Below are 25,000 nucleotides of genomic sequence, written 5' to 3'. Positions count from 1 at the left end.
TTGTATTTTTCATAGGCCCTAAAATGTAATATGGTAGTAATGGTAGTAATCATCTTACTTTGCATTTTATTGATTATCTAGGCCATGTCTGGTTTACATTTTCTGCAAAATTAGAGTGTCTGCATGGAAATACACAGAAAAAATGACACTTTGATCCAATGTTATCACTGTAGAGATTGGATAACAATCAAAATGTGTTCTTTATTTTTAAAATAACTAAAAACACAGCAATGCATTTGTAAAATTCTGCCAACAAAAATGACTACACCCCAAGCGAAAATCTTAAAATTGGCCCAAAATATGTATAAAAATGTGTGTTTTCCTGTACCGCCTTAACCGTTTTAGGCATGGAGTTCACCGTAGCTTCACAGGCTGCCACTGGAATCCTCTTCCACTCTTCCATGATGACATCATGGAGGTGGTGGATGGTGGAGACCTTGTCCCGGGACATTCCGTATGAGGATTGCCCACAGATGCTCACTAGGGTTTATGGGGACATGTTTGGCTTGTCCATGACATATAACCTCATCCTCTTTAAAAAGAAAATGGTCATCTTCGAGGTGTTAATAGGGTCGTTATCACGTTTGGTCCTGCTTTGCTTCAATATGCCATAGTACATGATGACATTGATTGTTCCGTCAATCACGTGTATTTCATCAGTGCCAGCAGCACTCATACATATTTGTAAAATGATGTTTGTATATGGGTGTTAAGGGCTGGTGTTAGTCAAAACAAACTAATCGTGTATTGTCCTCCTTGCATGCTTCCGGCCTGAGTGGCCCCCGATTGGCCGGGCCTACAGAAGGCCAATTGAATTCACCATTTCATCCCTCCGGGTAATCCGAGTTTGTTGTCGAGTGATTTAATTCCCATTTTCCCATAGCTACCAGCTGTCGTGCGACATCGAGCCGCTCTCTGAGTTGACCAGCAATACATTGCGAGCCAAGAAGAATGGAGGCCTCATCAAACGATGGAGCGAGTGAGTGTGATTCCATCAGTACACACCCCAAGAGGCAAATAGCCATATGTTTATGGGAAAAACTGCACTTACCGTATTTACTCGCATATCAGATGCTTTTGTCGGACAAAAACAATGCTAAATGTATCGAAGGTACGCTTATATGCGCATAAAAATACAACATGCACAAAACTTTGATGACGCCATGACGCGATGATGTCATGCAGCCGATAGGGTCCTTTATTTCAAACTAGAGAAAAGGTAAATAGATAAAACGCGAAACAAAATGTATTTTGACGTCTATGAATATAATTCAAGGAAAAGACAAAACGTATCTTGCATAAAACGTGAAAAAACTGACGTGCCAGCAACTACCCGCTCAGGGCGTATCCATCTGTAGATAAACGTGCTCTGACAGGCCAGATGCGAGTACACTTACTTATGCCTGCTAATACCCAACCAGGGCACTACCTTATTGCTAGTTGTTCAACATTTTTCTTAAGATTTTCGCTTAAAAGTAACACATTTCTACTTAAAACCATAAATACGGAGGTAAAAAAATGGGACTCAGGGGGCGGCTTATACACTAGAAATTGTAAAATTCAACAATTTTAAGGCAAGGTGCGGCTTATACGCTCATGCAGCGTATATGCGAGTAATTACGGTATAGCGTGGGGAATTAAAGATTGGATTTTAAAAGTGGATCAGAAGTGATTTGGAAACATAATGTTACATCTCTTCAACATGCAGCCGTCAGCTGGCAGATAGCTCCTGCGGCTGTTCGGAAACTGGAACCGGTGGGGCCGTGGGTTCCCACTCAAAGTCCTTCGAACATACCCATTTCCGACCATACCAAAGCAGTGGGGACAGTGGTGATGCACTGAGCGTTACCTCTGTCAGCTCCAGCGGCTCCGACCTGGATGACATTAACACTAGCTTCTTGTCGGACTCGCCCGAGGGTCAGGAGAGAAAGGTGAGCACAAAGAACCATTCCAAAACATTTTCCGTCTCACATAATGTCCTCGATGGTTTGGCGCACGGTCTACTTGCCGAAAAACATTTAGCTGACTCACATCTGGCTGACGGCTAACTCGCCGATGGGGCATCTGGCCGAACGTAGAATTAGCCGAACGACAAATTGGCCGACCGACTATCTAGCCGAAGAACGTTTAGCCGACGCGATCGCCCCGCCCCCGGTCGTGTGTGTGTACAAGTTTTTCAACCTCGACCCGCGGGCCAAATACTGATGTTACTGATAACAACATTCATTTAGAATAACAATTTACAGATAACAACATTCATTTAGAATAACAAATTACAGCTAACAACATTCAGTTACAATAACAAGTTACAGATAACAACATTCATTTAGAAGAACAAGGACATTTATTCACGGCCAAACAAAGTAGTCATATCAGTGAGTGCTATAATGACAGAAGAAAATAGGAGTTATGACAGTAAATACTGTAATTTACACCAGCATAGAAAACATTGAGATTAATCTTTGAATTAAGGTTCTCAACAAATTATTTTGAATATGTATTTCCTAAAATGTTGGGAAATGATTTAAAATTAAAATAATTAATTAAAGACTTCAGAGATTTATTAATTAAACAACTACTACTTTGTCTTCATTTGTTCTCATGGCTGCAAGAAATGATTACACAGTGCAAAGAAATGGATGGGGAAATATCTTTTTATTTTTACATTGACAAATGCATGTCTTACAAAGTTCAAATTTGGTGCTGCTGCTTAATAAAAATATTCCTGAATACTCTTCCCATAACAAGAATTTTCAGGAATATTTTATATATTTATAATATTTATAATGTGCTAAAATCACGCGTAAAACGGCATTTAATGATTAAATACAGATAATGGAGCTTTTTGGAAGTTTAAACCGAGTCCAGACTAGTGATTTCCCTGGTAAAAGACAGCCATGGACGTCAATAGCGAAAACCCCCAAAATGCACAAAAATGACTTTAAATCCAGCCGAAAACAGCGTTAAATGAATAAATACGATTACCGCAGCATAAATAAAAGTACGTACTGACGATTTTTAGAGACTATAACCGAGCCCAAGGTGCTTGATTTCCCGGTAAAAGGTGCACTTTTAACCCGGTACCGGACGCAATTGCACTAAAATTATTTGTCCATCAGGTGGACGTGTTCTGCCGATTCAAAACCAGTCTAGAGTGCGTACGGGTGTGTATTAAAAGCGGGTCCACTCGGTTCTGGTGGGTCATTTTGCACAGGGAATGTGTCTAAAATCTTCTGGAGTATGATTCCTGGACTTACAAAAATACAGACTAGACGGCTTAGAGAACAATACCTGAAAATTCCATGGAACACACGAGTGATCTGTGCCAATAAAAGCAATATTTTAATTTTAAATAATTTCCCACTATTTTAGGAAACATATATTCAAAATGATTTCAATGATTCAAAGATGGATCTCAATGTTTTCTATGCTGGTATAAATTACAGTATCTACTGTCATAACTCCTTTTTTCTTCTTCCGACATTATAGTACTTAATGGTATGACTACTTTGTTTAGCCGTGAATAAATGTCCTTGTTATTCTACATGAATGTTGTTGTCTGTAACTTGTTATTCTAAATGAAAGTTGTTATCTGTAAATTTTTATTCTAAATGAATGTTGTTATCAGTAACATCATTATGAGCCCACGGGCCGAGGTTGAAAAACTTGTACACACACACGACCGGAGGCGGGGCGAGCACGTCGGCTAAATGTTCTTCAGCTAGATAGTCGGTTCGGCCAATTCTACGTTCGGCCAGATACCCCTTCGACAAGTTGGCTGTCGGCCAGATGTCAGTCGGCTAAATGTCTTTCAGCAAGTAGACCGGCCATGGATGGTTTTAGTTTGTTTTCTCTATTTTTTTGACTGTTCGTAAAATTATTTCTTTATTGATCTCTCGAAGGAAGAATCCGTGTTTCAGCAACACAGCCCTGCAGTTAGAATTAAAGAACAAAAATTAACATAAGTAGTAATGAGTGCAATTCTGAGTGGATTTGTCTTAGACCTATTGTAATAAATAGTGAGAAATTGAGGTAATTACAATTTCTGTTTAGATGTCGATGCCTACAGTGAAGTTTCCTGTTTCGGCGCTGGGCAGAGAAGCACCGGCTGCGGATGCAACATCGTCGGTAAAGCTCGCTTTTACTTCAAGCTTAATATATATTTCAACTTTGCTTTCTCATTTAACCATTCGACTTTCCTTAAATATTGTCTTTAACCTGCGTACCTACTTTCTAAAAGACGACACAATTTTGAAGGTTCACTCTATTTTATCTTCAATTGCCCCGAAGATTACGTGACTCTTTTTTAAAAAGTTTTATTCTTCTACTTTATTCTCCTCTCAGTTTAAAAGACAGAACAATTTTTACAATATTACATTCAGCCTAGTTTGATTTGATTTCTAGCCTAGTTTGATTAGATTTCTACTTTAAACATAACTTGTGCAAATGTTTTACTTTCAATTCCACCTTGAAAGAAACATTTGACTTTTCAAATTCTCCTTTAGACGTCCAAACTAGTTTAACCAAGAGTGAAGTGGGTGCTAATCTTAAATTTTAGGAGTGAAAATAGAATGTCCTAGTTGTTAGTAACATGAATGTTTCCTCACGTAATAATTTAGAGTGAACAGAATGTGTTCCTCTGTCACATAAGGCATAATGAGGAGGGTTACTTTTTACGATTTTTATTTCATAAAACAAGACAGATGTGAACTTTGCTGTAATTACTTCATTTTCTACATTAGCTTAAATTTTGGGGTACTAGTTTCCAGTGACAAAGTCATTGTCTATCTTGCATTCAAAGATTTCTTCCGCCGTCATTTTTCCGCTTAGGTCTCAAATTTTCCTTCTCTTTGCTGCAAAGACAATTTAAAAAAAAAAGTAACTTAGTTGTGTATCATAGAACTTGTATCAGAAATGGTTGAAAAAAAGAAGCAGATGCCTTCAAAAAGAATTAATGTTAAAGACAATGCAACTAGAACTTAATCAAATTAACTAACAAACAAATTACTCCAAATCTACAATTCTTTCATATCGTTGTTGTGGGAATTTAGCTAATATCAAGGGCACCCGCTGACGGTAGGTCAGGTGAGGTAGTCCCCCTCAGTAGTGCAAGCTGAATGGTGTTAAAAGCATTGGAGAAAAACATTACTGTCACTGTGCTTCCCGTGATCTACAGGTGTGAAAGAGACCTGTGCATTACCGTATTATTCGAGTATAACACGCAAAATCCTGTACCAAAAAACTGAAGACAGGTTCAGGTGCGTGTTATGAACGAATTCCGGTGAAACACTGTCCTCTGCTGGTGAAAAAGCACTCTGCAGTTGTTATGTATAAAAGGAGACCTGAAACATGTCTTTGTTCCCCAGATGGCGATAATCTATCTTCTTTTACAAAAGCCAGCCCTCTCCAAATAGCCTTTAGCAAGTTTATAGGGTAGTAGTGGTAAAAATAAAATAAAAAAGTTTCTCCAGGGAAACGAGTTTGCCCAGGGAGCACTATCCTTGCTCAAGAAAAATAGAATCAATTGTTTGGTCAATCTAATGACGATCAATGAGACTTCTTTTTTAAAATATTATGATGAAGAATTTGATTTTTAGGATTTAAAATTGTAAATTTCATTTAAGAATTGTGTTCATACTGGTACTGGTTTATTTTACCAGGTTTCCATACCATATGTTGTGAATAAAATTTTGCCGTGGCGACATGTGTTCAGTATTTTCCCAGTTACCAGTACCTACCGGTGCAATAGATGTGAGCTGAGAAAAATTGGAGAAACAAAATTATATCAATTTTTAGTAAAAAAATATGGTTGCGTGTTATACACGGGTGCACGTTACACAATAAATTTGGTAGGTAGATGGTTGCATCTTCCACACAAATCCCTTGACGATAGCCAAACTGCAGGGCCTCCAGCTCTGCATTCACCAGGGGGCTGATATGGTTCAGGAAAATTCTCCCCAGGTGAGAGCTTAATCCTACCGGTCTGAAGTGGTTGGGCTCCCTGGGGTCCTCAAGCCTCTCCAGACCTCCCTGGGGTTGGTCTTCCAGCTTCCGATTGTACCTGGCCTTCCCCCTCTTTACCTCTTCTCAACCTTCTCGACCCTTTTGAGCCTTTTTTTGAGATTTGAAAGCCTTCTTCTTATTGTTCAATAGGGCCTTAAGATCGGGGTTTGTTATTGGAGATACACCGGATCTTTCGGGAAGGTACAGTGTTCTCAACACAGAAATTTATGTAATCTGTGATGCAGTGGATCAAGCTGTCTATGTCCTCCCATGTGAATCACACAGCACCTCCCAGTCAGTGGTCTCAAAAAGTCCCTTAGTACCGTGCTGGTCGCCCCAGTCACTCTTTTAATGATCCTTGTGGTTGGGAGTTGTTTGCTCCTCACAGGGATATAGATGTGGATAACCTGGCCACAAGAAATAAAAAAAAGAGAACAAAGTGTTAGGTCTGAAAATACAACTTCAGGAGCAGGCTAAGAAAGAGTGAGATCAATTTAAATAGAAAATAGGTTTATTACCAGACTGCAAAGTGGACAGTGAGAGTCCCTACAGTGGGGTCCTGTTCAAAGCGATGTTCCTGCAACTCTAGTCGAATGATCGGTGAGTGTGTTTTAAATACAGGCAAAACTGACAGTTGTCACTAGGACTTTGGACAGATACGTTTCAGTCATTTGCAGGGCAAAAAGGAATTGATCAGTGTCGGACAGTTGAGTATTTGTGCTGACATGTCAGCCCAATCACAAGACTAGGGTTGATTATTCAGTCAGACAGTTGGGTGTTTATGCTGTGGTCGCAACTCCCTCTTTGTAATGTCTTTGCGAGCACTGGGCGGCGCGTTGCATTTTTCCCCCCATTAGTCATTGCGAATGGCGAGGCGAGCGCTAATACGAGTTACACATATTACTACTATTAAACAACTAGTTATTTATTACTTTGTTGATAGATGGAAAATTAGAACAAATAAAAATGTTTTTCCAATCCAATATCCTGTTTTTGTTGTTCTTTTCAGAGGTTTGGAATAAATTAATTTGTTTTTAGTTCATTTCTATGAGAAACGTTCGTTTGAGTTGCGAGTAAATCGACATATGAGCTCACTCCCGGAACGAATTAAGCTTGTATCTCGAGGTAGCACTGTATATGTTTTTGCGCCGATACAGAAAGAAATACAAATACACAAGTACAATTATCAAAAAGTCAATACACAAGTACAATTATCAAAAAGTATATTTAATAAATATTACAGCTATAGGCATATCAAAAGACTGTAATCTGTTAATATCTAAATATTATGTATATACAGTCATACCTCTACTTACGAATGCCTCTAGTTGCAAAATTTCCAGGTTACTAAAGCTTTTTATATGCAAATGAGTGCCTTGAGATAAGAAAAATATCCAAGTTACAAAAAGCCCCCAAAAATACTTGCATTCCTTGTACGTTATTTTATTTTGAAGATATTGTCGCGGATGCGATGATTCTCACTTTAGAAGCTCACTTCAAGATATATTGGGCTCACATTGGGTGTTCCACAACAACCCTCCATTTTCTTAAACCGCTTGTCTGCTTAAACTCAGCACACAACCTTGGGGCTAACCAGTGCCGAGCGTGCGGGTAGATGAGAGGTGACGACCGGACTTCAGGTGCTGTGGTCGGCTGATTGGAAAGTCCTTAATCCTGGAGCAGGTTGAAGGTGGGAACCCCCAGTTGGGCAACTTGGGGATAAGAATGATTTATGGTGTTAAAGGCTGAGCTGTAGTACCTAAAGAGAAATCTGACATAGCTCCTTTTCCTCAAGGTGGCTCAGTGCAGCGTGGAGGGCGGTGGTTATTGCATCGTCGGTGGATCTATTCAGCTGATATGCAAACTGATACGGGTCGTCTGTGAGGGAGAAAGCCATCCATATTAAACGCATCTTCGCTTGCTATGGAGATTTTGAAACCAGACACCGTGACTGCGAAAGGAGCTTAGGAATGGGTTCATTGGTATTCAATGGTGTTGCTGGATTATATTCTATTTGAGGGATGTTGGGTGTCATTTCTTTATCAAAGTCTATAAAATACCATATTTACTTGAATATAAGCCACATTTGTCTGACAAAAAAATGACTGAATCGAGGGTACGGTTTATATGTGCATAAAAAGACGACATGCACGAAACTGCAAGGTGACAAAGCCCTAACACTATAATGATAAATAACGACATAACGCCATGAGGTCATGAGGCAAGACAATGCGGCCGATACAAAATCGAGAAAAGATAAATAGATAAAACGCTAAACAAGATTCATGAAAAAAACATGTATCCTGCATAAAAAGTGAGAAAACTCACGTATGCCTGTCACTGGTAGCTTGGGCGCAGCCATCTTACCTAGAGCTTAGTTGCCTTTCCTAGTTGAACGTGCTCTGGCCAGATGCGAGTAGCCTTTATATATGTGCTCGCTTACCATGTCAGCACATCCCAATTGCTAATAAGGCTGATCGAAGGTTCTGTGGTTGATCGCTAAAATATCAGCCTTGACACCTCCTCAATGTGTACATATCTGACGCTATTTTTGCACCCACCCACAGAGCTGGTGAACAGATACGGATATATACCTCTCATGTGAATTCTCTTTCGTTTAAAATAACTCAAAAGCCTTTATATCATCATACACAGCTGCGTGTAATGAAATTGGTGGTGCTACTCCACAAAGTTTGTTTTCCCAGTGAAAACAAACATAGGTTATATAAGAATATAAAAAGTCACATAATGGCAAAATAAATTCTAAAATATTGCACAATCTAAGATATTGCACATTGTTATTGCACACCCCAAAGTTTTTGCACAGTCCTTCAGCTGAGAAAGGGCGTCCTCTGGTCACATTTTTATTATCTTTATTTGTGGCCTTGTTAGCCTCCGGAATGGGGTGTTTGATTTGAGGTTTAGCTGCATGCTTGTACATTTGTGATTTTGAAATGAAACAAAATTGCATTTAGAATTTCTTTGGTTTTATTACTTGTTTAAAAGAGACAACAAATGCAGAAAAATCAAGATATTTTGACATTAGAAGCAATGGCTGCCACAACATCTTAACCTTAATAAAATTGTAATTTCTGTCATTAAGCATCAGTTTCCCATCTAGTTAGACATATTTCTTTTTTTTATAATTAAATAATTTGATATTTTGCATTTGCAAAGACAGGCATATGGCGATGATTTTTAAAATGTTCCTCTCAAAGTAACATGTTTGTACTCCCTATTAAAACCGTGAATGTGGAGGTGAAAATACGTGAGAAATTGTAAATTGTTTCAGGGTAAGCCATACTCAACAAAAGCCTCATTAAACATTTCAAGACGTAACGCGAATATAGGCTAGACCAAAATTCCTGCCAAATATCCTGTGGACACAAGATACTAAAAAACGTGTTACCCTGTTGGAGTGGAAACATGCACAACACGCTTTTGTCGCAGACAGGAACCAAGACCGACTTTATTGACAAATGGCGCCTTTTAAAGCTTGAGCATAGAAAAGTGAAGCATATCCGCTGTCCTTCTAAATTGCATCTGACATCTGAGCACAGTACAGTGAGGACGTGAAGGACATCTGCCCTCCTCCGTCATCGTTTCGGCAATGTCTATCTTTAGGCCAGCCTGACCCTGGTTCATTGACACATGTTATCTGCCACAGTAGGCGTTATCTAGACTAACAGGCGCCTCAATATTCTACAATAAACCTTTGTGCCGCATCTTGCCTAAAATAACATAGGTTCCCCACGTTCAATTTGTTTCAATTCCTTGTTTAAAATTGTCTCTGTTTCTTCTTTAAGAAATAAAATCTTTCATTTTAATTAAAAAGGAAAATATAAAACAAAATGAAGCATCCGGGTGGTGGCACATCCGCCTCACACCTCTAATATCGAGGTTTCTCTAATTTCTGTGTGGACTTTGCATGCGCTTCCTGAGCACGGTGAGTTTTCTCCATGTGCTCTAGCTTCTTCTAACATCCTAAAAGCATTGGTAAGCCTAAGTGTGAGAGTGAATGCTTCTCTGTCTCCTCGTGCCCTGCGATTGCCTGGCAAGCAATTTAAAGATGTCCCCATATATACATGACCCCGCCCCTGTGAGAATAAGCGTTACTGAAATTGAATTAATTCATTAACATTAAATGTGTGCACTGATGAAACTTTTGAAATTGAAATTTGTATTTCTTTGCAATATATTGTTGCATAACAGTTTTGGGAATGCACATCCCTGTCATCTCTGGACATGTCGGCCATGGGCTCGAGTTCAGGCTCGACATCAGGCTCCAGCACAGCGTCATCATCATCAGTATCGGCATTGTCACTATCCCTGTCAGCGACGCGGTCGCACAAGCGTTCCGTGTCGGCCATTTCAAACTACTCCACGCTATCGCTGCCCCTTTACAACCAGCAGGTGGACGACTGCTGCATCATACGCGTCAGTCTCGATGTTGAAAACGGGAACATGTACAAGAGCATACTGGTAAACACTAGACAATTACTTCATATCAAGGTGTATATGCCATATTTACATTACATTCATGGTTTATGATGGCGAGTGTAGTTATTTTGTAAACATTGTTTGCGCAGGTAACCAGTCAGGACAAGACGCCAGCCGTTATCCGAAAGGCGATGATTAAACACAATCTGGAGCGGGAGAACTCCGAAGACTATGAGCTGGTGCAGAAGATCTCGGAAGATAAAGGTATTTTCTTAGTTTAGATGACTTTATTCATCCCGTACTCGGGAAATTCACTGTGGCTGTAGCAAGAAGGTACGAACACAGACACAGGAAAATACATTTTAGACATAAATTAATTGGTAATGTAATGAATGTGATGTAATGATTTAATAAAAGTTTGCTGTATGTGTATATATATATATATATATATATATATATATATATATATACATACATACATACATACATACACATACACACACATACACACGTACACACACACACGCACACACGCACGCACACGCGCACACACCCACGCCCACACCCACCCACACACACATACACGTACACGCACATACACATTCACACACATCCACACACATGCATGCACACGCACGCACACGCACGCACACGCATGCACAAGCACGCACAAGCACGCACACGCACGCACACACACACACGCACATACACACACATACACATATACTATACCATATTTACACGACTATATGGTGCACCACATTTAAAGACGCAGTGTCAGTAACGAGTGCTATGTATGTATGTATGTATGTATATATATATATATATATATATATATATATATATATATATATATATATATATATATGTATGTATGTATATATATATATATATATATATATATATATATATATATATATATATATATATATATATATATATATATATATATATATATATATATATATATATATATATATATATATATATATATATATATATATATATATATATATATATATATATATATATATATATATATATATATATATATATATATATATATATATATATATATATATATATATATATATATATATATATATATATATATATATATATATACATATTGTAGGATAAAATGTCAAAGTCGCTTGGCAATTGTTTGTTCATATTGTATCAGTTTTTGTAAGTATAGAAACATCATTGTCATAAGAAACTTTCCCCGAGTTTAGTCATTGTCTTGGGGACTTCACACTGATTAACCGGACTTCGCCCAAAGTTTGGTCGTTGCCATGGAGACCTGTCACTGATTAATCCGACTTTGCCCAGAGTTTGGGGGTTGTCATAGAAACCATGCTATGCCCTGTTTTCCTATACAAAGACGAACCCACTGTTTGTTCGATAGAGAGTTGCGAGAACATCGCGCTGAATAGGACTCCACTGTTAGACCTCTCTCTCTTTCTCCACTTTGCATTTTGGTAATAAACCTATTTCCTATTGAATTGATCTCACTGTTTCTTAACCTGCTCCTGAAGTTGTATTTTCAGGTCTATCATACTATGGTGCCGAAAACCCGAGACCCAACAGCCAACAAATGCCGGAGCGACGACGGTGCACGACGACAGGATCCTCCATTGAAAGGTTCAACCCAGCAGACGTTCCCTCGCCGCTCCGGTGGTCTGGTGACGGGTCCCCGAACTAGGGCAGGTTCGGAACGAGAAAGATCGTGAGTTCACCCTTTGATTTCTGTCTCCATGAAGTGTGATAATTTGAATGAGTATTATCAACGCGGTAGTATTAACAGTTTGCGGTCTGGGACCAACGTGCGTAGACCAATATAGTTTGTGGTCCGGGATCAACGTGTGTAAAACATTATCGTTTTTGGTTAGGGACCAACGTAAGAAGAACAAGAATAAGTCAGGGACTTATAGTCTTGGTCTGTTAATAGATTCAGGGACTCTCATGAGACAAAGTCAGGGACTTTTGGTCTTGGTGTGTTCAAAGATATTTGGTGAATCACGAAGTATTGAGATCAATTGTGGGTAATTTAGAAAATAATTGCTTTTTAAACTCTTAAGTAAGTGATATATATGGGTCAGAAACCAACAAAAAAGGTGGGTTTATTGTCAGACTGCAAAATGAAAATCGGGTAGTTACCGGATGTGAAATCTATCCAAATGCATTGTATGAGGTGTGTGTGTGCTAGGGGGGGAGCAACAACCACCCACCCTATTGGTCTACCGACCCTGGACCGATGCCGAATGCCTGGAAGCATGCAAGTGACTCGTAGATGTGGAAGAAAATGCAGAACAATGGGCCAGAAACTTCTGTGAGTTAGTAGCATCCTATAACCTGAATGGAACTGAAGTGGAGAAAGCCTTAAAGAACTCTCCGAAACATAAATTGGGCAGAGTCAGGGAGAGATTCACAGGACGTGATGCAGGGGGAAACGTATTAGCCTTCGACTCCCAAGCCCTAACCGGACAAATAGAAAAGCTACTAGAAAGAGCAGTGGCAATGTTCCAGAGACCCCCCGACTACCAAAGAATATGGACACAGAAAGAGGGCGAGACTACAAATGATTACCATGCCAGATTAGAAAGCTGTGTCAAGTCCAACAGCCGCATGACGGCGATGAAATATGCCCATTTCGACTCCAGTTGAAACAATTGTTTAGCGAAGGACTCAAAGTTCCCATTTCCGGATTCATTAGAAAACACTTCGTCACCTACAAGACTGCCTCATCCGCTGACCTACTCCAATGGGCAAGCCTCGCAGAGGAAAACATTCGCTCCAAGAAGGAAAGGGCCCAGGTGACGGCCAGCGCACAAATGATAACCGAGGTGCTTCAAGCCACCACCATGTTTGCCGCCAGAGTGCGCATATCCCCCAAAAATGCCCCAGGACCCCGCAACAATGACCAGCAAACCTGTGACCGAATCGAAGGACGATGCTACAACTGTCGCCAGAAAGGACACTTGGCCCGAGACTGTTTCGAGCCTTGCCTAGAGAAATGGTTCACATTCCGTCACTCAGGACCACAGAAAAAAAGGGGAGGACAAGGAACTTCGATATGACGAACCACATTGACGCCAGCAGTCACTGTTCCCTGGTCCCTTCGGACCATCCACGAGGGGATGGGAGTACGAGGGAAGCGAGGGGGAAGAAGAAATTAACAAGATAACAAGGAACCCCTTCCCAGTTATGGACCTGTCAGTCTATGCCGCGGACTCCCGATCCTTGGACAACAAACCCTAAGTACAACTCTTGGTAGGACCTCATCGCACACCAGTTGGATTCCATCCTGGTTGATTCAGGGGCCGATCAGACCATCCTGTCAGGCAAGGTTCCCACAGAGAAGATTCTACTCCCAAGCCATCATCCCATAAGACGAAGACAGAATCAAAGTCACTTCCTCCGTTGTCATATGCCCCAAATGTCTGATCAACCTACCAGGACGAGATATCATGATCCAGTTTAGGATAAACCTAGTCTCTTGACATTGTTGGGAAAGATTCTGCACAGGTAGCTCAAAGTCTGAGAGAACAGGCAATAGATATCTGCCCGGCAGCACCAAGACAGGAACAACAAACATGGCCTTTACATGTACCCCTGAAGGACATGGGAAACCAAAGACCAGACGACAAGTGGTTAAAGCAATTCTCGCAGCTGCCCACTCAACGAATCATAATTACCAACGTATATGCAACCAACCAAGGAGTCAGTTTTTCCACTGTGACCCTCCCACCAGCATCAGCGAAACTCATCTCAAAGGGACAACACCCTTATGTCTTACTGAATTAGTTGTTCACCATGGAATGGCACCCCTCAGTCTTTTGTCCTTGGAACTCTCTCTGAATGAACATTGGGTCGGTCTTTATATAGGAAAACAGGGCATAGTATAGTATTTATGGCACCGACCAAACGTTGGGCAAAGTGATTAATCAGTGACAAGCCTCCATGACAACGACCAAACTCGGGGCAAGTTTCTTATGACAATGTTTCTATATGTGAAATATGAATTGTATTCTTATATTTAATCTTGCACCCGTCTGCACTCTTATGAATTTAAAGTTACTAGAATAGAAATTTATTTACACCTATTGGTTAAAACGTGCACTACACCTTTTGTTTTGACCACCTCCTTTTACTATACTTACAAAATCGGTGCATCGGTGAGGCATCGGTGAGGCAATTGCAGTCGCCAGATTGATGGCGGTCAAGAGGTGATGCGATGTTTCCATCGTGGCAGAGTGCTAACAAGTCTGAATATGTCAGTTAAGGGATCTTGCCTGAGATGGCGGACCTGTGGAGAAGCACTATACAATTTCGTCATACGCAGCTGAGGGTATGATAGGCTTTTTGTCAAGTCAATGATGACGACAATGCCTATGTCTGATTAAAAAAAACTGGTACAATATGAACAAGCAATTGTTTAGCGACGTTGTCATTTTATCTTACAATTTCCTCCTGTTGTAAGTATAAAAACATTGGACCTTCGTTTGTTAGCGACGCTACTTTTGAACAAAATTTTTCACAAATGAATTTGAACTGGAGTTTAGACCGACCAGCAGGGGGCAAAAACCTTAACGCAGTAGAGGGAAAATTCCTCCCTTGACCCCCGCTTGGGACGATCGCCTCATGGTCTGGTGTCTCAGAACAGGAAAGACATCAATCTGTCAGACAGTTATGCAACATCAGGGTCAGATTGGGGTGTGGGTTGTTGCATGTGTGAATGAGTTAGCATTAGCTGGGTTTCAACAATCATGGTACGTTCAAATGTCGCATTAATGGTATGTTTGATCAAAGCTGAGAAGCAGGTTAGGATAACGAGCACGGGAGCAATAACAGTTACGAACGGTACTAGGGATTTGAAAAAAGTCTGTGTCCATGAGCCTGAGAGGAACCAGTCAAGGCATTCTCGTTATGGAACCGGATCTCCGGTCACAGCGCTCTGCATGTTTCTCATAGCCTGCAGGGCATCATAGACCAAGCGGGGCGCGCCGGCAGGGGTTAAGGCGCAGCATGAGTCTCCCAACACGGCACGCACACCTCCCCACTGGGCGGCCACTCCGTCGAGAGCGAGGCGGCCCTGGACCATCACCTGGGCCATGGCGGCTACCCGGGCCATTTGGTCTCGCTGCAGCTGGACTGACGTGCCGACACAGGCCTGTAACCTGCACTCAATGGTCTCCAGACGTAGGACATTCCTCGCCGCTCACACCCAGTGGAACAGAGCCATCAGTATTTTGGAGGAGACTGACCAATGTTTGTGTTTGAGGTGCACATCCGAGCCCCACAATGAATGATGGTCGTAAGCTCCAACACTCGTTCATCAGCTTTGACTGTGGTGGTCAAATTGGTGAAGTTAGCTGTAAAAATCACACGGTTAGGTCCGTCCCGACGTGGAGATGACCAGCACTTTTTATCACCTTGACGAGTACCAGGTCGCCAGGAGACAGGACCTCCTGTGTGGGAGACCGGGTAGATGTCGGCAGATCATTTGCATCCAGTTCGTTCTTGGAACATTTTGCATAACCACTGAATGAGATAATCTGTTTCTCCTGTCTCCTCCAGCACCAGTCTGAGTCTTACTGTTCCTTTGGTTCTTTCAACGAGACCAGCACTTTGGGACTGGCAGGCGCAATGGTACCTCAGGTCAATTCCAAGATGCCCTCCCAATGCTTGGTTCACGCGGCTCACGAAGCGAGCACCACTATAACTCCAAATGACTTGCTGTATTCCATGGCTTGGAATGATCCCTTTGCATATGGCTTTTGCGACTGCTCTGGCGTCCGCTTTCTTGGATGGGCATATCTCCACCCACTTGGTCAATGACCACCAGACAGTATCTGTATAGGCCACCTTGGTTCAGCTCGATTAAATCCATGTTCAGTTTCTGCAAAAATGTTTAAAGTAGGTTTGGAGACCTCTGGGACTATACTATCCCTCCTGTTGAGACATGGTTCCTCCCATGGCTCAATTTGGTAATCACTTCAAACAATGGTCGTGAAACGCATGGTTTGTTTGCATAGAGGCAGTTGCAGTGTTGCGTGGCTCCTTCTGTTTCCCATTGGAGTTTCTCTTTTTCTGGTTGTTTATCTTAACCCTTTGTAAGAAAGTTTAGTCTCAATTGAAACGAAACAATAACAACCTATATAAAAGAGTTCCCTATGGTTTTATGGCATTGCTTGCTGAGCAATAATCTTTCCAATTAATATTGGAGTGGTTGCCGTTTAAGTTTATTACCTCAGACAGTTTATCTCACCGGTCTCCTCAAACGTTTCAACTGAGAGAACCTTCCTACAGAGCAAAAGGTAGATCCACATCCCCCTCTTGGCTATTTTCATGTCTCTCAGTTGGTCAGCATGTGGGACGTTCCCACTTTAAGGCACCACCTGCCTCCACCGTTGGTCCGTTTCCTGTTGAGAAGCACAGTCTCCCTCTGACAACCCAAATTCAATGCATTTCCTTAAAGATTTTTTTTCAGTGTCCCAAATTAAATTTCGCAGAGCAGATTATTTGCTCCTCCACGTCAAGTTTAACATTTGGAGTACTTCTGCTGCATTTTCATCAAAATTTTTAATTTGACGAAATTTTTTGTTTCCATAATTTGTCGCCGCCATCCCTGAAAAAGAATTTATTGGCGATTTCATGAATCGATTTCAAATTTCTAAATCCCTTTCCACCTTGGTTTCTCAACGATTGATTATATCTCTGCCCAGCCAATCATAAACACAAGACAGATAACCATTCATGCACACACTCACAATCAGACATCAATGGTCTGCAAATTTGCTGTCCTATCAGTAATAATCATTCCCAAAGGAAATAGGTCAACGTAATTTGGTTGACATGAAGTGTTCGATTCTTCTGCAATCCATAATATTAATATTCTAATAGTCATTAAAATTACCCACGTCAAAGCATATTTCACCCGCTCAGGACAAACCAGGGCAATAATGTCTATCCTGAGTCAATTATTTTATCTAAACCAGCCAGGTACAATTTGTGTGCCATTATCACTATAAATCAATGATTCTTTGGAATTCCATATCGTGCATCTTTTTTCCCAATCTCTTTCACTCTCTTTCTCTCTCTCTCTCTGCCTCTGTCACAATCTCTCTTTGTCTCTTTCTCTATAACACCTTCAGCTGCTTTTTCCATACTTTCTTTTCTATGCACTAATCTTTTCTTCATGCTTACCAAAATCTTTTCTATTCCCTTACCAAAAATATTTTCTACTTACTTACCAAAAATTTCTTTTCTTTAACAATTCCCCATGACAGAAACCATTCCTCTCCACCCATCGCGGCAGATACATGCAAACCCCCACACTACGCATCCGCATATACCCCACATCTGGTAATCCTCCGATCTCTTCCGCAGTCTGGCAACAAACCCATCTCCCTTGTCGCTTTCCAACCCATATTAATCACGTACTTAATAGTTTAAACAAGAATTCTATTCTAAATTTACAGAAATTGATCTCAATACTTCGTGATTCACCCAATATATCTGAATACACCAAGACCACAAGTCCCTGTCTTAGGAGAGTCCCTGACTCTATTAACACACCAAGGCTATAAGTCGATGAATTATTCTTAGCGGAGTCCCTGACTCTATTTTCGTTCTACCTATTGGTCCCAGACCACAAACTTTTATGTTCCACCTAAGTTGGTCCCAGACCACAAACTGTTAATACAGTGTTCCCTCGCTACTTTGCGCTTCAGCTATCGCATGTGCAGAGCTTCGCGGATTATTTGGGGGGGGGGGGAATTCAAGATATTAAATTAAAATTATAAATTACATAATCTTACAAGGTGTGGAAACAAAATGTTCACTTAGAATTAGTAATTTCATCTTTTTTTTTAAATTAAATTTCAAAACACAAAGAATACACGTATGCGCACGTATCACAGAAGCATCACGGGGCATCACGGGCATAAATGCAAGCTGATTGGCCAGCTGAATGCTCACTGAATATACTCGACTCCCCATTGGCACATTCACCACGGATGCCCATTCCCAGTCCACGCCTATCCCGTGCTATACGGTACGCTTCTCATCAAGTTAAGCGTAAAAGTCTTGTGAAGCCCTTCGTGATGCCTCCCAAACACTCTCCATGCACCGGTTATTTGGATCCGTGATTGTAGGGCGAAGCATATCAGCCTGGACGGAAACTTAATCCGAAGTAAGGCTAAATCTTTGTTTGATGCCATGGTGCATGCCTACTTCGCAGATACGCAGCTAATGCGGGGGGGGGGGCGGGGGGGGGGGGGTGTTCCGTTCCCCATTAACCGCAATAAGCGAGGGAACACTGTGCTACCACAGTGACAATACTAATTCAAATTATCACACTTCACGGTGACAGAAATCAAAGGGTGAACTCACGATCTTTCTCGTTCTTTCTCTGCCCTAGTTCGGGGACTCGTCACCAGATCACCGGAGCGGCGATGGAACGTTTGCCGGGTTGACCCTTTCAATGAGGGTGCTGTCGTCATGCTCCGTCGTCGCTCCGGCAATTGTTGGTGTTTGGGTCTCGAGTTTTCGGCACCAAAGTACGATGGATCTGAAAATACAACTTCAGGAGCAGGTTAAGAAAGGGTGAGATCAATTTAATAGGATCCGAATGTACATGGGTCCGTCTTTATATAGGAAAAAAAAGGTATAGTTTGGTTTTCATGACAACGACCAAACGTTGGGCAAAGTCTGATTGCAAGATGGCGGCGCGCACGGGTGCAGCGGCTCACTGCTCTCCAGTTCGTTCGCTTTCCTATAGTCGCCAAGACCTAATCACTTTCGGAAGGAAAGGCAAGAAACACGCTGTTGAGGGTATGATGACTACTAGGCTTTTTGTAAGTCAATGATGATGACAATGCCTATGTCTGATTTTCATTTTCATTAATCAGTGGCAGGTCTCCATAACAACAACCAAACTTTGGGCAAAGTCTGATTAATCAGTGGCAAGTCTCCATTGCAACGACCAAACTTTGGGCGAAGTCTGATTAATCATTGTCAAGTCTCCATGACAATGACCAAACTCTGAGCAAGTTTCTTATGACAACGATGTTTCTATACTTCCAAAAACTGATACGATATTAACAAGCAATTGCCAAGTGACTTTGTCATTTTATCTTAATTTTAATTTACAGTCGGCAGGTCTTTTCTTGTTGCCAGCGGGTTGCATTTCGGATTGCGTTATACCTCGTGGAGAAAGAATAACGATTCCGCCTTTATTTGGATTTTACACCGCCGCTGAAAATGCCCTCTAAGCGTCCAGCGTCATCAAAGCCACAGGCACGCCTCCCCATTGCCGAGCGAATCCATGGAAAGCTGAGGACGGCCTTTCCTTTGCAAAGTGAAATCATGGCCTATAAAAGTGGAGCTATGGCAATCCGGCAGTAATGCCGGCGGCGTCAACCAGCAAGCGAGGTCTGTCCCATGACCCAGCCCCAGCCTGCATGCGTTCTGGCGTTCTTATTAAAGATGAACCGAAAATGCCTAGGTTCACACGGAGCATGTGTGGGTTTGCTTCTGGCTGGCTTCATGATCCCTCCTCACACAAGATCAGGGAGGCCTACTGGGAGCGTGAATGAGTTATATTGTGATCCTTCACTGCTTCACGGCTTCGGTACATTGGTGTTTTTTTATATCACCTATAAAAAAGCTCATAAATATGTCAAAATTCACTATTAGGTTCACCAATAGGCATTCCCAAATTGTACGCACAAATAAAGAGAAAAGACAATGTTCTGGATTTTTTCTTACAAGGATAACGAACCGGTGGTGCAAAATCCTTGGGACTGCCCAGAACCTCTACACACAAATGGTCTGTCGCTGTCCCTTTAAGAGCAGCTCAAATGCACTCCCACAGTCCAGCTTCTTCCTCCCCTTCGTGGATGTTCCATCTTGGCTCAGTTAAAGGGACAGATCATGTGTGTAGCGGTTTTGGGCAGTCCTGTTCGGGTGGAATCATAATTGTAATTTCTTGTAAACTGTGTATGTGACGTGCTAAAGTGTTTAATTTATTATTTTGTTGAACAAATAATGAAAACATCCAATCGAAACATCCCCCCTTTTATTTGTTTAATAAAATAATACATTAATCACTTTAGCATGTCAAATATACACACAGTTTACTGTTTTAATAAAAACTGCCATCTGTGAATTTCCTTTGTAAATAATTTTTAAGTTTGTATTGTATTTGTAATTTTTGTACATAGTTTGTATTGTATTTGTAATTTTTGTACATAGTTTGTATTGTATTTGTAATTTTTGTACATAGTTTGTATTGTGTTTGTAATTTTTGTACATAGTTTGTATTGTATTTGTAATTTTTGTACATAGTTTGTATTGTATTTGTAATTTTTGTACATAGTTTGTATTGTATTTGTAATTTTTGTACATAGTTTGTATTGTATTTGTAATTTTTGTACATAGTTTGTATTGTATTTGTAATTTTTGTACATAGTTTGTATTGTATTTGTAATTTTTGTACATAGTTTGTATTGTATTTGTAATTTTTGTACATAGTTTGTATTGTATTTGTAATTTTTGTACATAGTTTGTATTGTATTTGTAATTTTTGTACATGGTTTGTATAGTTTTTGTAATTATTTTACATAGTTTGTATTGTATTTGTAATTTTTGTCCATAGTTTGTATTGTATTTGTAATTTTTGTACATAGTTTGTATATATTTGTCATTTTTGTACATAGTTTATATTGTATTTGTCATTTTTGTAAAAAATTGGCAGAGCTCTTCTGGTGGACAAGTTAATTCATTGCAATTGGGTCGAGTACAGGCGTTAAAAGTATATTTTTGTCGGGGAAATCAATACCCTGGGCTCGGTTATAGTGTGTCTAAAAATCCCCAGTATATTTATTTAATCATTATATGCTCTTTTTGGCTGGATTTAAACCCATTTCAGTGCCTTTTGGGCCTCTTCATGACGTCTCTGGACGTAGTTCCCTTCATTGCTGTCTTTTTACCGGGGAAATCATTCCCCTGGGCTCGGTTCTATTGTCTAAAGAGCTCCAGTATTTGTATTTAATCATTAAATGCTGTTTTCGGCTGGATTTAAACCCGTTGCTTTCTTTTCAAACTCATCCTACAGACTAATAACATAAATAGCATCTGCACCTCAGTCAACATGTATCGAACGTCGTTGATTTTTATTATAATTTGGACAACGCCGGCGGCGGGCCGGATTAAAAATCCTAACGGGCCACATATGGCCCGCGGGCCGAGGTTGACAAAATTGTACACACACGATCCTGGGGCAGGGTGAGCGAGTGAATCCCGTGGCGGCGAAACTTCCGCCTCCTAAATGCCCGGACGCACACACCTCTATAGGGACGTCCAAACCTCCGTGCGGCGAGCTGTCCGGCGCCTAAACGTCAGTCGCCCAAAAATCTTTCGGCGAATCAACAGAGTACCCAGAAGGCCAATTCTTTATACTTGCCGAAGGTCTTATTCCACTGGTCTGCCCAGGCGGACACTTCCATTCGAGAATGCCTCTTCATTTCTGTTTCAGGGTCTGCAGGCTAAAAGAGACCTATTGGGTGACATATCGTTGGGAATAGAGGTGCAACATTGATCTCCAAACATTACACACACATCCACTGCTTCGCCAGAAGCATTTCGACCACTACGCGGTCCTAGAAAGCCATGAGACTGGTGGCTACCAGCTGTTCCTTCATCGTTACAAATCCCTGCTCATAAGTTTCTTTTCATTGTAATGGATGATGTCTATCCTATCCGATTTTATCTGGAGTAACCCAAAGAAAAATCCTGGCCGGATGTTTGCTTGGCGGAGGTTTGGTCGGCGGAGGTTTGGTCGGCGGAGGTTTGGTCGGCGGACGTTTGGTCGGCGGAGGTTTGGTCGGCGGAGGTTTGGTCGGCTGACGTTGGGTCGCCGGGCGTTGGGTCGCCGGACATTTGGTCCCTGGTCTTTTGGTGGCCAGTCAAATGGTGACAGAGAGTAAGTACTGTTGAAAACAGCTCTCAGCAAGAGACCAAACGTTCGGCGACCAAACGTCCGAGTACCGTATATACGGCCAGAAGAAACAATCATGCACAAGAGATACTGTACGATCGACACCCTGGTGCCACTTTCATTACTGTTCCTCAATATTTTTCTTGTAAGACTAGCTTTACGGGTTGTGGTGGTTCTGTACAGAATCCAGTCACTGTGTTATCAGTTTGTCTTTGGGCTGAGGGACTTCAACTCCTCACCTGATGGTTTACAACCTGACAATTTATAGTTCAACAAAGGACGAATGAACAGGTCAGATTGTAGTGCATTCTTTATCTCTTCTTTTGGTATGGAGTTGATTGACGCAGCAGCTGTCTGATCTACATCTGACACTGAACAACACATCTGTAAGGAAGCCAGGGTCAAAGGGGTCATTTCCTCGTCCATGGTCGACACTCGTCTCGCAGGGGCAACCACTAGCCGTTTGAAGGGGCTTCTCTTAGTGGTCTAACACCTCAGATTTTACATCCAGTTTGGAAATGTTCTCCACTCCCACACCGATAACAGTGTGTGCACTGTACATCTCGCCCTCCCTTCTGGCAGGCAAAACACCTCATTGGGACATAACCAGGGCGGCTAGTGTTCCAGTGGGTTGCTGGGGGCTGGGTGTAGTAATTTTGTTGTGCAGAAGAAGGCTGGGGTCCCTAACTGGTGTTCTAACTGAGGGTGGGAGATAGGACTGAGGCTGAAACACAAGCTGCTGTAGAGTCTCTTTGATCTGAGCTATTTCTGCACTCTAAGATCTGTAAGAGAAGCAACATTTGTCTTAGGTTCAGTCAACTCTGCGAGTACCTCAGAGGACACTTTTGTTTTTTCTTTCACAGGGCAATTGGTAGGTCATAGGTCTTCTGACTGTACCTCGCTGCCTGTATGGTCCTAAACTTATTTTTATTTCTCCTTTTTGTTTCATTATCACAGGCTACGTTTAACTGCTCCAGTAAAAACTCATGTGAAGTCTTACAGTCCAGCAAGAGAGGCTGCATATCTACCCTAACACTATCCCTCTGGAGACCAGTGAGTGTCATGTGCAGGCACATGCGCTGGACTAAACTTGGGTTGTACTGGAGTCCTGATTCTGATTCTTGAGATGCAAACGGTACCTTCTGCCGAAGACCCAATTCACATTAAGACATTTTGAGGAGTCTTTGATATGCCACACTTCTGAAGCTAACTGCTTATAGAGGTCGGTAGCATTCTGCTCCTGAAAATGAGTGCGCAGGATGCATTTGAGTGCATGAATGCATTTGACATGAATGCGTCACAGACGGCCACCTGGTGGTCCGGCAATCCGCAATATAGGTTTACACCCGCTGGTTTCCTCCTCGTTCGTTCTGCCGCCGAGAGAAAACTTCCACTGAATTGCGTGAGCTACTCTCCAGTCGAGGCCGTACCCAGCACGGAGACAAATGGCGACACTCTAGCGCTGTCCACCAATTAGCAGACGTGCAGCTTCCCGTCGAATGTCTCCGATAGCTCGAGCAGTCGCCGGTACGCTTCTGCATATGATTATCCAGTTGGAGGGTCAAAGGGATCAGCTCCTACAGCCCAGACGAGTTCAAACAAGTATGAATATGTCATAAATAAATGTCATAAATGTGTCTGGCCTGGGAAGACGAACTTGTGGAGAAGCACTATACAATTTCGTCATACGCTGCTGAGGGTATGATGACTACTAGGCTTTTTGTCAAGTCAATGATGACGACAATGCCTATGTCTGATTTTCATTTCATTTTTTTTTCATTTTCCGTGTAGCCAGCTAATCCTTGGTAGCAGGAGAAAGTCCACACCAAAAGATGCTGTGTTATCATATCTGCACTGTGCATACAGAATCTGAAACTGCACTGAGTAACACGCCACAATAAAATTGGCTTGAAAATCCATCATGATCAAAACTCTAAGGAATTCTGTTTTAAAACACTCAAACCATTCATTGATTGTGGTACGAGCACAACAGAATACTAAAACAATTATTTGGGATTTAACTACGTCACTATGCAATGAAAAAATATTTGTAAGAGGTTTGAAGGAACATAACCAACGCAGCAACTTCAGGGATTTAATTTGGAGATAAAGTTAGTTAGATGGCATGGTCCAAGAGGGCAATATTTCCTATATTGACAAGGCTAGTGGCTTGGGAAGGTTTTGTTGTATTAAATGATGAGCTGGGGGTACACACAGCCTGTCTTATCTGTATTACTTTAAGAATGTTGATGCTTGTGGATTTGTCAATCAACCTTCAACAGAAAATTATGTGAAGGCTTGATTGTTTGTACTTATAATCTCTGAAAGATATGACTGATTTGTATCCTTCATTCCCTGGTCGTAGTTGTGAACTCTCTTTGTAGACTTCATAAAATAGCTGGGGTCTGTGTTTTCTCTACCTGCATTTGGCTCTTCTCCAAACTTGTTCCGTCTTAAAACCATTGTGGTATTTGTACGCAGTGACCCCATGTCGTGACAGAATCTTTGTCGTAATTGGTGCAATAGTATCAACAGAGCTGCCAACTTCTCTGG

The 25,000-nt window shown here is 41.4% G+C and overlaps 1 protein-coding gene across 1 annotated transcript in view; it reads left to right on the top strand.

Annotated features, from left to right (window-relative positions):
- ralgdsb (ral guanine nucleotide dissociation stimulator b) overlaps nt 1-25,000 on the top strand; it is a 56,502-nt gene that overhangs the window by 29,386 nt on the left and 2,116 nt on the right. The window contains exons 13-17 of the mRNA XM_077714555.1: nt 884-979; nt 1,709-1,931; nt 4,054-4,128; nt 10,216-10,485; nt 10,593-10,707. Coding sequence (XP_077570681.1) covers nt 884-979; nt 1,709-1,931; nt 4,054-4,128; nt 10,216-10,485; nt 10,593-10,707 — 779 coding nt within the window. The remainder of the gene's footprint in view (nt 1-883; nt 980-1,708; nt 1,932-4,053; nt 4,129-10,215; nt 10,486-10,592; nt 10,708-25,000) is intronic.

Source organism: Stigmatopora nigra, chromosome 4 (genome assembly GCF_051989575.1).
Source record: "Stigmatopora nigra isolate UIUO_SnigA chromosome 4, RoL_Snig_1.1, whole genome shotgun sequence".
In the NCBI taxonomy this organism is placed as follows: Eukaryota; Metazoa; Chordata; class Actinopteri; order Syngnathiformes; family Syngnathidae; genus Stigmatopora; species Stigmatopora nigra.
This window is presented reverse-complemented; position numbering and strand designations above follow the sequence as displayed.